Genomic DNA, 12,092 nt, shown 5'->3' with positions numbered 1-12,092 from the left:
TTTTTTTTTAACCCCGTAACCTCTACTTTTCACAACTAAATTAGGTTCAAGAGATTCCTGCTTCCCTATTTGTATGTTGTTCCTTCTGTAGAAGCATGAGACTTGGATTCTGTTCCTCACCCCACTTCTCCCCTTTAAACATATGTTTTACTGACTTATTCTGATTTCTGCAGTCATGTGCTCATCTCTCCTCTTCCTCCTCCTGTATGCTCCCTTGCTTTCCGTAGCCCTTCCATCTACTTTGTTCTTTGTGGTTTTAACTCCCTCCTAGTTTTGCTGAAAATGAAAATTTTGTTTTAATTTTTTATTTTCCTTTTGCTTTCCATAACTTCCAAGAGGAGAAGGAGAAAGACAGATTTCCCACCTTCCTCTTCAAATAAAGAAAGTACATGGGCACCAATATTTCATATTTTAATATGAATAGTCGAAAGGATTGAAGTAGCGAATGCTGGAAATATTTTAAAGAAAACCAGTTTGGGGTTCACTCTCCAGAGCATATATTTTGAAGCTTCAAAGTGAATTTAGGTATTCAAGGTCTTTTCTTAGCTTGTCCCTTGGGAAAGTTATCTTATCTCTCTGGACCTCATTTTTCCAAAGAGGGGAAAGGATCTCTAAAGCCGTAAGGCGGAGTGATAACTCCAAGAAATAAATCACTGGTGGTGGAATTTAGCTCAAAGATACTTGGATGGGAAAGAAGTATGAGACCCTGAAGTGGAAAGACCCTAACCTGCAGAGAATTACCTTGTATCTGGCCCTGTGCTAGGAACTTTACATACGTTAATATAACTGAAAGACAGGCATTATCGTGAGCTCCATTTCAGCCATGGAACATGAGGTCCTGAGGGGTTAGATAACTTACTCAAGATCACAGTCAGGATTGGAGTCCTGGTCTTCCTAGTTTGGGAGCCCAGTGTTCTTTCCCAGAGCAACTCTCCTAGGTGCCCAAATGCAGGGGCTGTGGTAACACTCCGGTTCCCATGGCCCACACTTCCCTGCCTTCCTCACCTCCTTGGCAATTAATTAAAAACCAGGCTTTAAAAAATGTTTTCAATTACAGTTTTTTTTGTGTTTTTTTTTTCCTCCTGTATTCCCCCATTCAATCTTGTCTGCCACAATCAGACAGACAGAAAGGGCAAGGATACTTTTCTCTTGCATCTGTACTGGCAATTACAGTTTACCTTCAATATTATTTTGTATTAGTTTCTGGTGTACAGCACAGTGGTTAGCAATCATATGCTTTACAAAGTGACCCTCCTCCCCCCGATATTTCAAGTACCCGCTGGCACCATAGGTAGTTATTACAATGTTGACTATTATTGACTTAGTCTCTAATCATGAAAGCAACCAAAATAATTGTATGCACTCTGCTATTCGTCTCCTGATGATCAAATCCAGGCCGTGTAAAGGTAACCATTTTCTGCCTGTTCAGGCTAGAGTTCTGGAAACTACACTCTAAACAATAGGATATTCATTTACTAAAACTTAGATACAATAATTTTAGGCAAATCATCCATTTAAAAAAATAGACCAAATGGAAAAAAATTAAAAAAGCTCTGGCTGGTGTGGCTTGGTTAGTTGGGTGTTGTCCCATGCACAGAGAGTTTGCTAGTTCAATTGCTGGTCAAGGCACATGTCCAAATGTTGGGCTCAATCCCTGGTGGGGGGCATGCAAGAGGCAGCCAACCAATGTTTCATTCTCACATCAATTCTCTCTCTCTTTCCCTCTTCCTTCCTCTCTCTCTCAAAATCAGTTTTAAAATTTTAAAAAAATAAGGAACTGTCTTTTGACCATTTTCCATTGTTCACCAATGAAATCAATGCAGATAACCGTTCATATGTGTTAAAAGAAAAAAAAGGTAAACAATTCACTTGCTAAAAGTACATTTGCTTAGAAATTATTTTACTTTCTGAATTTCCTTGGCCTTATGAACGAGTCAGCGGAGCAAACTAGGAGCTCATTTCCTGCAGCCATAAACCCCACCACTCTTTTTAAAAGTCTCTACCAGTGATGGCAAACCTTTTGAGCTCAGTGTGTCAGCATTTTGAAAAACCCTAACTTAACTCTGGTGCCGTGTCACATATAGAAATTTTTTGATATTTGCAACCATAGTAAAACAAAGACTTATATTTTTGATATTTATTTCATATATTTAAATGCCATTTAACAAAGAAAAATCAACCAAAAAAATGAGTTCAAGTGTCACCTCTGACACGCGTGTCATAGGTTCGCCATCACTGCGTCTAGTCTTTGGAAGTGTAAACATTTGTGTTGAAAAGCATTCACTGGGAAGATAAACGAGCAGCAAAATGATTAGTGTCCACTTAGTGATTAATTACCCCTGGTTGGCTTGTTAACAATGAAAAACGGACATGATGGGCTTTGAAAGCTGACGCCTTTCTTCACACCTGGGTAAAGGAGGTCTCCTGACTTTGTTCCTCCCTGCCTGGGCCTGCCAACCGCGGGCCCCTGGACAGGCCGAGTCCTTGCAGGCCTGTTCAGTCAGCTTTTGTGGAGTCAGTCTCCTTGGAGCTGAGGTTCTAATCACAATTTAGCTTGGAATTCTACTGCAACATTTAGGCCACAGCACCAGGCCGAGAAAAAGTACAATTATATCCTAAAGAGATTCTCCAGCCTCCTCCTGAGCTCTACTCCCTTCTAGGTCTGAGTAGGGCAGATGGGGTGCACGGGAGGTGCATGCGCTGGTAACTCCCTTCACCCCCTTGGGTCACACCTGTCTAAATCCCAGTCATTCCAGCTCAGGCCAACCTTCTCCATGGAGCCCACCCTTCTATACCTGGCAACCTTTATTCTCATTCTCATTCTCTCTCTCTCTCTCTCTTTCTCTCTCTCTCTCTCTCTCTCTCTCTCTCTCTCTCTCTCGGCTCTTCCATTCTGTTTGAGAACAAAACATTTCCATTTACTAAATAGATAACCTTACCTCATCCAATTATTAGCCACTGCTCCTGGATTCCCTGAGCAGCCATGCAGGTGCTACAAAGGAGATAGATCACAGCTCTGCCAATTAACAGCTGATGCATCTCAGAGTCCTGTCTTCCCTAGAGAAGGGTTAAAATGGAAATGGGTGTGCTCACATTTACTGGAGGGGGAAGCATCCCTAAGACAGTAGGTAACAGATGCATCTTCATCACTGCTAATGAGCTCTTACCAAATATTCAAAATAAAATTAATGAACTTCATCTTACATATAAAGTGAAGTGTATATTGGGGGTGGGGAGGGCGGGGCTGAGTGGTGGTGTAGACTGCTAGTCGTCATTAAAAACAACATTCTCAAGAATGACTTTGTTCTGCACCACAGGGATGTTCTTACCAGTGACCTTTCTGAAATTGGCCTCCTTCTTATACTGTTCGGATAAACGGTGTTATTTCCTACTCTTATCAGTGTGCCTGCCTACTAGCTGTGAGCCAGGAAACCAGAGTGGAAGCCTGTGAAATATGATTGTCAAAGGCGGGGATTGGACGGTGCTGGAGGGATGGTGGGTGGGGGTGTCAGCAGGGACTACACAATGAAATCCCTGTGCCCAGACTAATTATATCAGAATCTCTAGGGCTGAGGCCTGGCATCACAATAGTGTGGTGAGGGGAGCCAAGAGGAGGGGATCAATGGGGGCGGGGGGAAGGGAGAAATCGGTAATACGTTCAACAATATTTCAAAAAACAAAAACAACCTTCCAGGTGATTCCCAATGCGCCACCAAAGTGGAGAAGCACTCACTGCTCTGAATACTGGGTGTCACTATACATGGAACTGGCCAACACTGCAGATGGTGGGGTGGGGGAGGGGTGGGTAGGAAAGCCAGGACAACCTCCTGTGGGAAAGTGAAGGTCCTGCCATCTCTCCACCCCTCCCCCAGCCCAGATACAGATTCATCTTCGTGAAAAAAATTCTGATAGGCTTTGACCTACTAGATTTCCTGACTTTTTTTTTTTTTAATTCTGCCTTTTTCAGAAGTATGTACATTCTTTATTTGGGTCATTAGGATGTAGTTGATAAATGATAGTATTTCTTAGTTCTGTTGAGAATTTCCACAGGACATATTTAGCCTTAGTCCTCAGGTCATTTTCATTTTCATTTCAACAGATAGGTAATGAACCACTTATTAAAGGTCAAATACTGTACAAGGTTCTGGGGATATGATGGTGCAGTGAGGGTCCCCAAGACCACTCCCATGCTTGAATATCTGCTCTAAGGAGTCTGTGGGAGTCGGCACAGAGTTGTATTAACAGCTAAGATTTACTACAGTGGTGTATGTAGTAAGGATACACAGTCAAATCATAAGAGAAAAAGACACCAGTGGAGTCTGGAGGAATCATGCGCAAGCTTCCTCACGCTCCCTCCTCCTGTGAGGGTCACAGAGTGCACCGCAGCAGCAAAGTGCAGCAACCTGCATGCAGTGTTTCTGCCCAGGGCCCATTCGAGACTCCAGCCTAAGGTTTTCACTGAGGCCTGGTCACACCTAGCACCCTCTGCCTAGCGCGTTCCAAATGTCCAGATCCCAGAAGGAAAGCAGGTGTTCAGCATAAACCACATTGTTTGTATAAGCAGTTTAGACACAGTGGGCCACTCAGATCATATCAGTATAAAGAGCTGTTCACCAGCCAAGTTCTCAGGCCAAGGGCCAACCTTGCAAGCAGGCAATGACAGCCGTCTCAGCCCCGCTGTGTTAACTCTTCTGCACGAATGGTAAGCTGAAATGGTCTCTGCCTTTTTGAAGCTCTGCTCTGTGAAACTGGGGAGAGAAACTTTCATCCAATCACTATCCCTGCAGACATAAACATGTCTCTGTGACCGTTTCAGGAAGAGAGGTGCAGGGTGCCAGGACAGCTCACACAGGAAGGTCTGCCCTGTCTGTGAATTTCAGGGGAGTCTCGCTAAGGCTTCCAGATGGTGGACCAGGGAAGATGAGAGGTGAGGGAAGAGCAGGGCATAGGGAATCAGCGAGGGGCTTGAAGAACAGCACAGTCTAACAGCCATAAGCCAGTCAGAGAAAGACAAGTATCACATGATCTCACTCATATGTGGAATCTAATGAACAAAATAAACTGATGAACAAAAATAGATCCAGAGACATAGAAGCATGGAACAGAGTGTGGAATCTCAGAGGGAAGGCAGGGGAGGGTCAGTGGGAAGAGATCAACCAATGAACTTGTATGCGTGTATGCACAATCCATCCACACACACAGTAGGGTGGTGAATGCCTGGGGTGAGGGGTGGGGGTGGGCTAGAAGTCAATGTGGGGAAAAAGGAGACTTATGTAATACTTTCAACAATAAAGATTAAAAAAAAAAAGGCAAGTGTGAGAAACTGTCACAGCCTAGAGGAGCCTAAGGAGACACGAGGATTAAGTGTAATATATCCTGAATATGATGTGGTAACAAAAGTACCACACTAATGTAAGATGTTAATAATAGGGGAAACTGGTTACAGAGTATATGGGAACTCGTGTTCCCAATTTTTCTGTAACGCTAAAACTATTATAACATAAAAAGGCTTATTATAGGGAAAAATAAGTAAATAAAGGCCATGTAGCCAGAGTAGGCAGGGTGCAGCGAGGACCTAAAAAGTAGTGTGGCTCTAACAGAGAGGAGGGCTGGAGCTCCGTGTGGCACGGCACAGAGATCATGGGGAGGAGGAGGCTTCAGCCGAGAGCAGGAGGAACCACTGACAGGTTTCACGGGAAGCTGGGTATGTGTGTGTGTGCGTGTGCATGTGTGCGTGGTGACTCAGTTATTGTTATAAAGTTGAACAGTTTGGTCACTATCTGCTAGAAAAAAAAACAACAGCAAAGGCTGCATAGTAACAAATGTGAAACTTTATTTCCTGCTCTCTTCCTTCAGTCCTGCTTTTTTTCTCACCTGAGTTTTATAGGAACAGTACTTCTCAGGTATGGTGGTGAAATACTCCAGAGCATTTGCAATAATCTCTAAGGCTCTTAGTAAATCTTCAAAGCAAAATTAATTAAGTTCACCATTTATACTCATGTCAAACACACACAATTTAAAGCAAAACACATATTTTTGACCAGGAAAGAAGTCAAGGAATCAAGAGCAGGGGTCTGGAACCTTTAAGTGTCTGAGGCTAGGAGAACAATTACTTGATTACTGGTAGTAGTACTTGGTCAGCATCCACCTGAATACCAAGCACAGAACAGTAAAACATAGATTCTTCCTCCAAGAAACTTACTAAATGAGAAGTAAGACTTTTTTAAATTATAATTTTGAGAAAAACTAATGACATAAATTAACTATTTTTCCGTATTAACATAATAGTAGTACGTGTTTATCATGGGAGAATCCTAACATCAGAGAGAGGCAGGCAGAGGGCTGACATCGTTGATAAATGGAGCCTGTAGAAGATGCAGGACTGTCCCAGCAAGCTCTCATCAAACTGGGGGAGCCTCAAACATGTGGGAGCATGGTGTCACACCGGGGTTTCCCAGAGTTAAGTCCTCCTGGAGGAGGGAGATAAGGGACAGCTATCACACTAGCAGCTCTCTTGCCTGAGATGTGGTCCTGAGAGGCTGACCGATTTGCTTACGGACACACCACATACTGAGCAGGAAAACTCCAGTGTTGGCAGTTGCTTTGGGCTGAAATATACAGACACCTGCAAGGGCAGTGTTTGGGACTGTGCAAGGTGAAGACAGAACAAGCCAAATTTTAACTCCACATCTGTATATAGAACTATGTGTCAGGCTTTTGATTACGCAAATGGCCTGGATTTGAAACAGGTAATTTCTGGGGAGTGCTCCCTCTTGAAAGCCTGTAATATATCCTGAATTCCACAACTGATTTCCTAGAATTGGGTTTTCGGAGAGGAGAATTCACTTATCAACTATAGAAGCACGGAATGTTAAAAGTTCCTCCAGATTAAAAATTTCTATGTGTGAAAGGAGGTGTGTAAAAAACTACAGAGTACTTTCCAGAACCAGATTCTACCACCTGATGGTGTGAATAATCAGAAACAAAAATTATTTCCTGAAGAAGAGGTTTGGGATCCCGTTTGAATGCAGGACGATCACCGGCATGGCTTCTACTCCATTCCTCTTGCATGTCAAGTGGATGAGCCAGCTCAAACCCCTGAACATGTTTGCACAACCCACACCCCCCACTACCCCCTAATACATGTTCACTATGTGTCAGAACTCCCCACACTAAATTACTTTTTGGTATCTACTTCCAACTTTCCCCCATATCTTATGCCCTCACTCTAAAAAGTAATAATACACATATTGGATAAATCTTTTAAAAATGAAGCAATGTTTATAACTCCAGCAGGTAATAAAATGCACATGTTCAGGTATTGTTATGAATTACAAGCAGCCATTTAAAAAAATAAGGATAGAAAATCAGTTCATCAAAGCTTTTAGTATAGAATCTAGCACTTACAATCACCAGGTATGCATGGTCACACATGGTCACCACACATCCACCACATGCTCGCCTAAGCCCAAGAAAGCAGAACAGGCCAAGGTGGTCAGGCTTAAGAAATGACCTGAATTTCACAATGAGCCTTCTTCTCCCAATATTTTGAAGTCTGAAGTACTGTACTGTAAAAATCCACACCTTTATGGGACAGGTCTGGGGCAGAGGGGTGATGTGGCTTAAATTTCTAAGATTACAGACGGGCTCACACTCTGAGAGTGCCACTGCCTACCTAACCATGCAGTTGATCAAAGAAATACAGCATTTGTGGTTAGGTCTTTAATGTACATGTTTGGCATCTGGTGATTTTCTAGAAAGTGCAGAAGTAAAAGCTGTAGCCCTTTGGGAGAGTCTTAAATTACACGCGAAGCAGCCGGGCCTTGAGTGAACTTGCTGTCACTTGTTCCTTTTCTGTCTTTGTGCTGCCACCTATAGAGAAAAGGAAAACATGTTGTATCCCGCAGAAGGAGTCCCCTGAAGTCCCAAGCACCATCTGTACCTCCTAGAACAGAAAAGCAATGCTGGCTGGTTTAGTCCTCTAAGAACCAGCTGTGCATTTTTGCTCCTGAGAGAAGACCTCAGGTGAGAGAGGGGTTTTGGTGGTGGCCAGCCTTGGTGATTTTCTAGGGCTCCTAGAGAGTGGATTGGTAAGAAACATATTTTTCCCCCAGTGTTTAAAGGAGTGAAATACAAAATAATGTTAAGGTTGCCCCAAAGTTATGGAGCAAATACCATCATTTTAGAAAAAAAAAAAAAAGAAAATACATGAAACACACAAAAACGAGATTCTAACAAATAATTCTTAAACCATTTTTCTCTTTTCCTTTTGTTTTCTTTTTAAAAAGTGGCTCCTTTTTTTTAAACAGTAGGACTTCCAATGTATAAAAAGTATAAATATAGACTTGCTGAAGTAGTAGTCCCTAATATCCTCTGAAGAATGCCACCGAACAAGGATAATGACTATAAGCTGACTTGTCACTAAGTACAAAGTCAAGCATACTTTATTCTGAAGCTAAAAGTTACCAGGAAAAAAGTTGATGGAAATCAGATTCCTATGCCATAGTGTAGATAAGATGTGACAGAGGTTAGACCTTTCTGACCACCCACATCCCCAGGGCTCTGTCCACTTCCTGGCCCAGCCTTTCCCACAGCCCCAGCACTACCCGACATGTCCATCTACCTGCTCTCTAGAACAAACACTTCCTGAAGGCAAGTATATTGTCTGCCATGTTGACAGCTGCATTCCTAGTGCCTAGAATATTTGGCACATAGCAGGTGTTCTTAAAGCAACTAATGGATCTAAGCCAGTGGTTCTCAACCTTCTGGCCCTTTAAATACAGTTCCTCATGTTGTGACCCAACCATAAAATTATTTTCGTTGCTACTTCATAACTGTAATGTTGCTACTGTTATGAATCATAATGTAAATATCTGATATGTAGGATGGTCTTAGGCGACCCCTGTGAAAGGGTCGTTCGACCGCCAAAGGGGTCGCGACCCACAGGTTGAGAACCGCTGATCTAAGCTTATTCTTTGTTTTCTTTTAAAAGAACTAATAACGTGACTAATTTTCACATATTCTGATTAAAACAAGTGTAAGATAACAATTCTTTCAGTGTCTGTGAAGAAGCTGACTCCTCTGTAAATCACATTTGGTGTTTTTCCCTTCTCAAACAGGCTGGATTAATGTGAGGCCATCAAAATACATGTATTAACGAAAGCACAGTAAATGCAAAGAAGCCGACAGCTGAATTAAATATTTGACTTGTGAATGCACCAGCTAAGTAGAAGCTTTACTGAAATTCTGGCTCACCACTGCTGAGGATAAACTGACCTGCAGAATTCATTGTGAATAGAGCAAGAAGATGAAGCAGAAGAAATCTGAGTTTTCTTTCTTAAAATAAAATTCACAATTAAATCAGACTACTAAAGAGTAAAAGGCCATAGAGCCACATAATCAATGGCATGGATAAGAATCCTGAGGAGGCAAAAAGGAAAGGGGCCTGGGCCTGAGGGGGATGGGCAGCACAGCACTGCCACCGCCAGTGTGTGCGACCTCACTGTGACCATCTCTGAAACAGAAAACCCCTTTGTGGTCTGCCTTAGAGGGTTGTTGTGAAGATTCATCTAGCTGCTGATGTGGGACAGTGGCAAACACTGTAAAGTACTATTAAACATAAGGTAGGAAACCTTGTTGTAAGCCTAAGGGCTCTGAGGACTGTATAAATCTCTGTATAAAAAGTGTATAAATCTGAAAATTTCTTCCCATTATTCAGACAAGGTCAAAGCCTATAGACATCTTCCAAGGACACCAAGGAAATAACCCTGCACTTGGCCTTCCTACACAGGGAGCTCTCTGTCTTCCATGGAGAGGAAATCACTCCAGAAATCGCCACATTTTTTATTAATCCTGGAGAAAGAACTGTTTGGGAGAAAATATGTGATACATGGCTGCTAGTCAAGCAAGATTAACTTTAAGAACAGAGAAAGTCAACCCTCACCTATGAGAAGAGGCTATCTTTCAAATCTGGTGAGGGGTGGCTTTCCAGGATGTAGCCAAAGTTAGAGCCTCTGAGAAAGGGAATTTGGTGCAGAGAGTCTGGGAGTCTGAGGTCCTGAGTTTAAGTTCTGGCTCAGTTCTTTAGTAGCTGTGTGACCTCAGGCAAATAAGCTGACTTTACATTTTCAACTGAAATAATTCAACAGTAAAATAAGTGTGTCATATGGTTTCTGGAAGTATTAAACACATAAGGTCATGTGGAAAATGCTTAAAAATTGCAAAGCATTTTGTCAGTCTTTATTATTTTCCAATAATTGTGCTCTTTGCATTTCTTTCCACTGCAAAGTAATATAATCTATGGGAAATAAAGAAAAGAAATATATGCCCTGAAAAACACAAGAGCCAGTATGGGCATGTTGGTGTATTTCCTTCAGGAGAAACATATGAGATAACCCATCTAGAGTTAGAGGGGGACCTGGTACACAGTAAGCCCTGATGGATATTAACTCTAAAAGCATTTTCCTCACAGGTATGAAGGAGATGATGCTCCCCCAAGTAGCGACTCAGGGAAGGACATAAACAACTCCATGGTCAGGTCTCATCTCACACAGATGACTGCTGGCCAGCAATGCTGGTGACTTGTTCATGGATCAGGGAATTAAGATGGGCCTGGGACTACTGCCAGGTATAATCCAGCTAATTTAAATTGGCCTTTTAGACCAGTTACTTCTTCCCTCCCTCCCTTCCTCCCTCTCTTTTAATTTTAGAGAGAGGGAGAGAAACTTGATGTGAGAAACATAGATTGGCTGCCTTGCACACACACCCTGATTGGGAATTGAACCCGCAATACAGGTATGTGCCCTGGCCGGGAATTGAACCTGAAACCTTTTGATGTATGGGGCATACAATATAGACAACATTGTACATTTAGTATGCAAATGGGTACATTTTAGTTTCTCATTTCAAATTGCCTCTGTGCATTGCTAAGGCCCCAAGTAAAAGAAATATGATCCCAGGAATGGTCTGCAGCACACTAAAAATAGAACCTGATCAACAAAACATAATTCCCCTTAACATTCACATTAAACCTGATGGAGGAGCATGTCCTTGGGAATGCGAAAGTATAAATCTTTGAAGATTAAAGAGCCTGAGCCAAAGTACAAGGAAAATTTAAATTGAAGATAATCCAGACTGAAAAAGGAAAGAATATTGGTAATCTGAGATTAATTTCAGAAATATATACTGTCTGATGAAAAAGATGGGGGCTCTTTTATATGTACAGTAGTTTTATACTTTGTAGATAGTTTTTGAAGCTTTCCCCAAACTCAGCACAATCCTATCTAATAAAGAGTAATATGCAAATTGACCATCACTCCAACACACAAGATGGCCGCCCCCATATGGACACAAGATGGCTGGCAGGGGAGGGCAGTTGGGAGGGACCAGGTTGGCAAGGGAGGACAGTTGGGGGGAACCAGGCCTACAGGGGTGGCCAGTTGGGGGGGACCAGGCCAGCAAAGGAGGGCAGTTGGGGGCAATCGGGCCAGCAGGGGAGCAGTTAGGTGTCAATCAGGCTGGCAGGGGAGTGGTTAGGGGCAATCAGGCAGGCAGGCAGGTGAGTGGTTGGGAACAGCAGTCCCGGGTTGTGAGAGGGATGTCCCAGATTGGAGAGGGTGCAGGCTAGACTGAGGGACACCTCCCCCCATGCACAAATCTCGTGCACCGGGCCTCTAGTTAATAATAAAAAAAATGATGTAAGAGAAGCAAAGGGCCGAAGGATTTGAATAAGCTCAAGAGTCCTTATGTTTGGTATGATAAAGTCTAAAAAGGCACTAGTTTGGAATTCCTTAAAGAGTTTGAAAACATGGATATATATGTGCCTGTGTATATGTGCATTTATATGTATACTAGAGGCCCAGTGAACAAAAATTTGTGCACTCGGGGGGCGAGGGAGGGGGGGTTCCCCCAGCCCGGCCTGTGCCCTCTCGCAGTCTGGGACCCCTCGGGAGATAACGACCTGCTGGCTTAGGCCTGCTCCCGGGTGGCAGAGGGCAGGCCCAATCCCTAGGTGCAGCCCCTGGTCGGGCTCAGAGCAGGGCCAATTGGGGAGTTGGGGCGCCGCCCCCTGTCATGCACAGAGCAGGGCGGAT

The 12,092-nt window shown here is 43.1% G+C and overlaps 1 protein-coding gene across 1 annotated transcript in view; it reads right to left on the bottom strand.

Moving 5' to 3' along the window:
• Nucleotides 1-7,367: 7,367 nt before the first annotated feature.
• The window catches only part of RNASEH2B (ribonuclease H2, subunit B), a 72,725-nt gene continuing 68,000 nt past the window's right edge, over nt 7,368-12,092 (bottom strand). The window contains exon 9 of the mRNA XM_014548302.1: nt 7,368-7,872. Coding sequence (XP_014403788.1) covers nt 7,840-7,872 — 33 coding nt within the window. The 3' untranslated portion in view covers nt 7,368-7,839. The remainder of the gene's footprint in view (nt 7,873-12,092) is intronic.

The sequence above is a fragment of the Myotis brandtii genome, unplaced genomic scaffold (assembly GCF_000412655.1).
Source record: "Myotis brandtii unplaced genomic scaffold, ASM41265v1 scaffold500, whole genome shotgun sequence".
Classification (NCBI taxonomy): Eukaryota; Metazoa; Chordata; class Mammalia; order Chiroptera; family Vespertilionidae; genus Myotis; species Myotis brandtii.
This window is presented reverse-complemented; position numbering and strand designations above follow the sequence as displayed.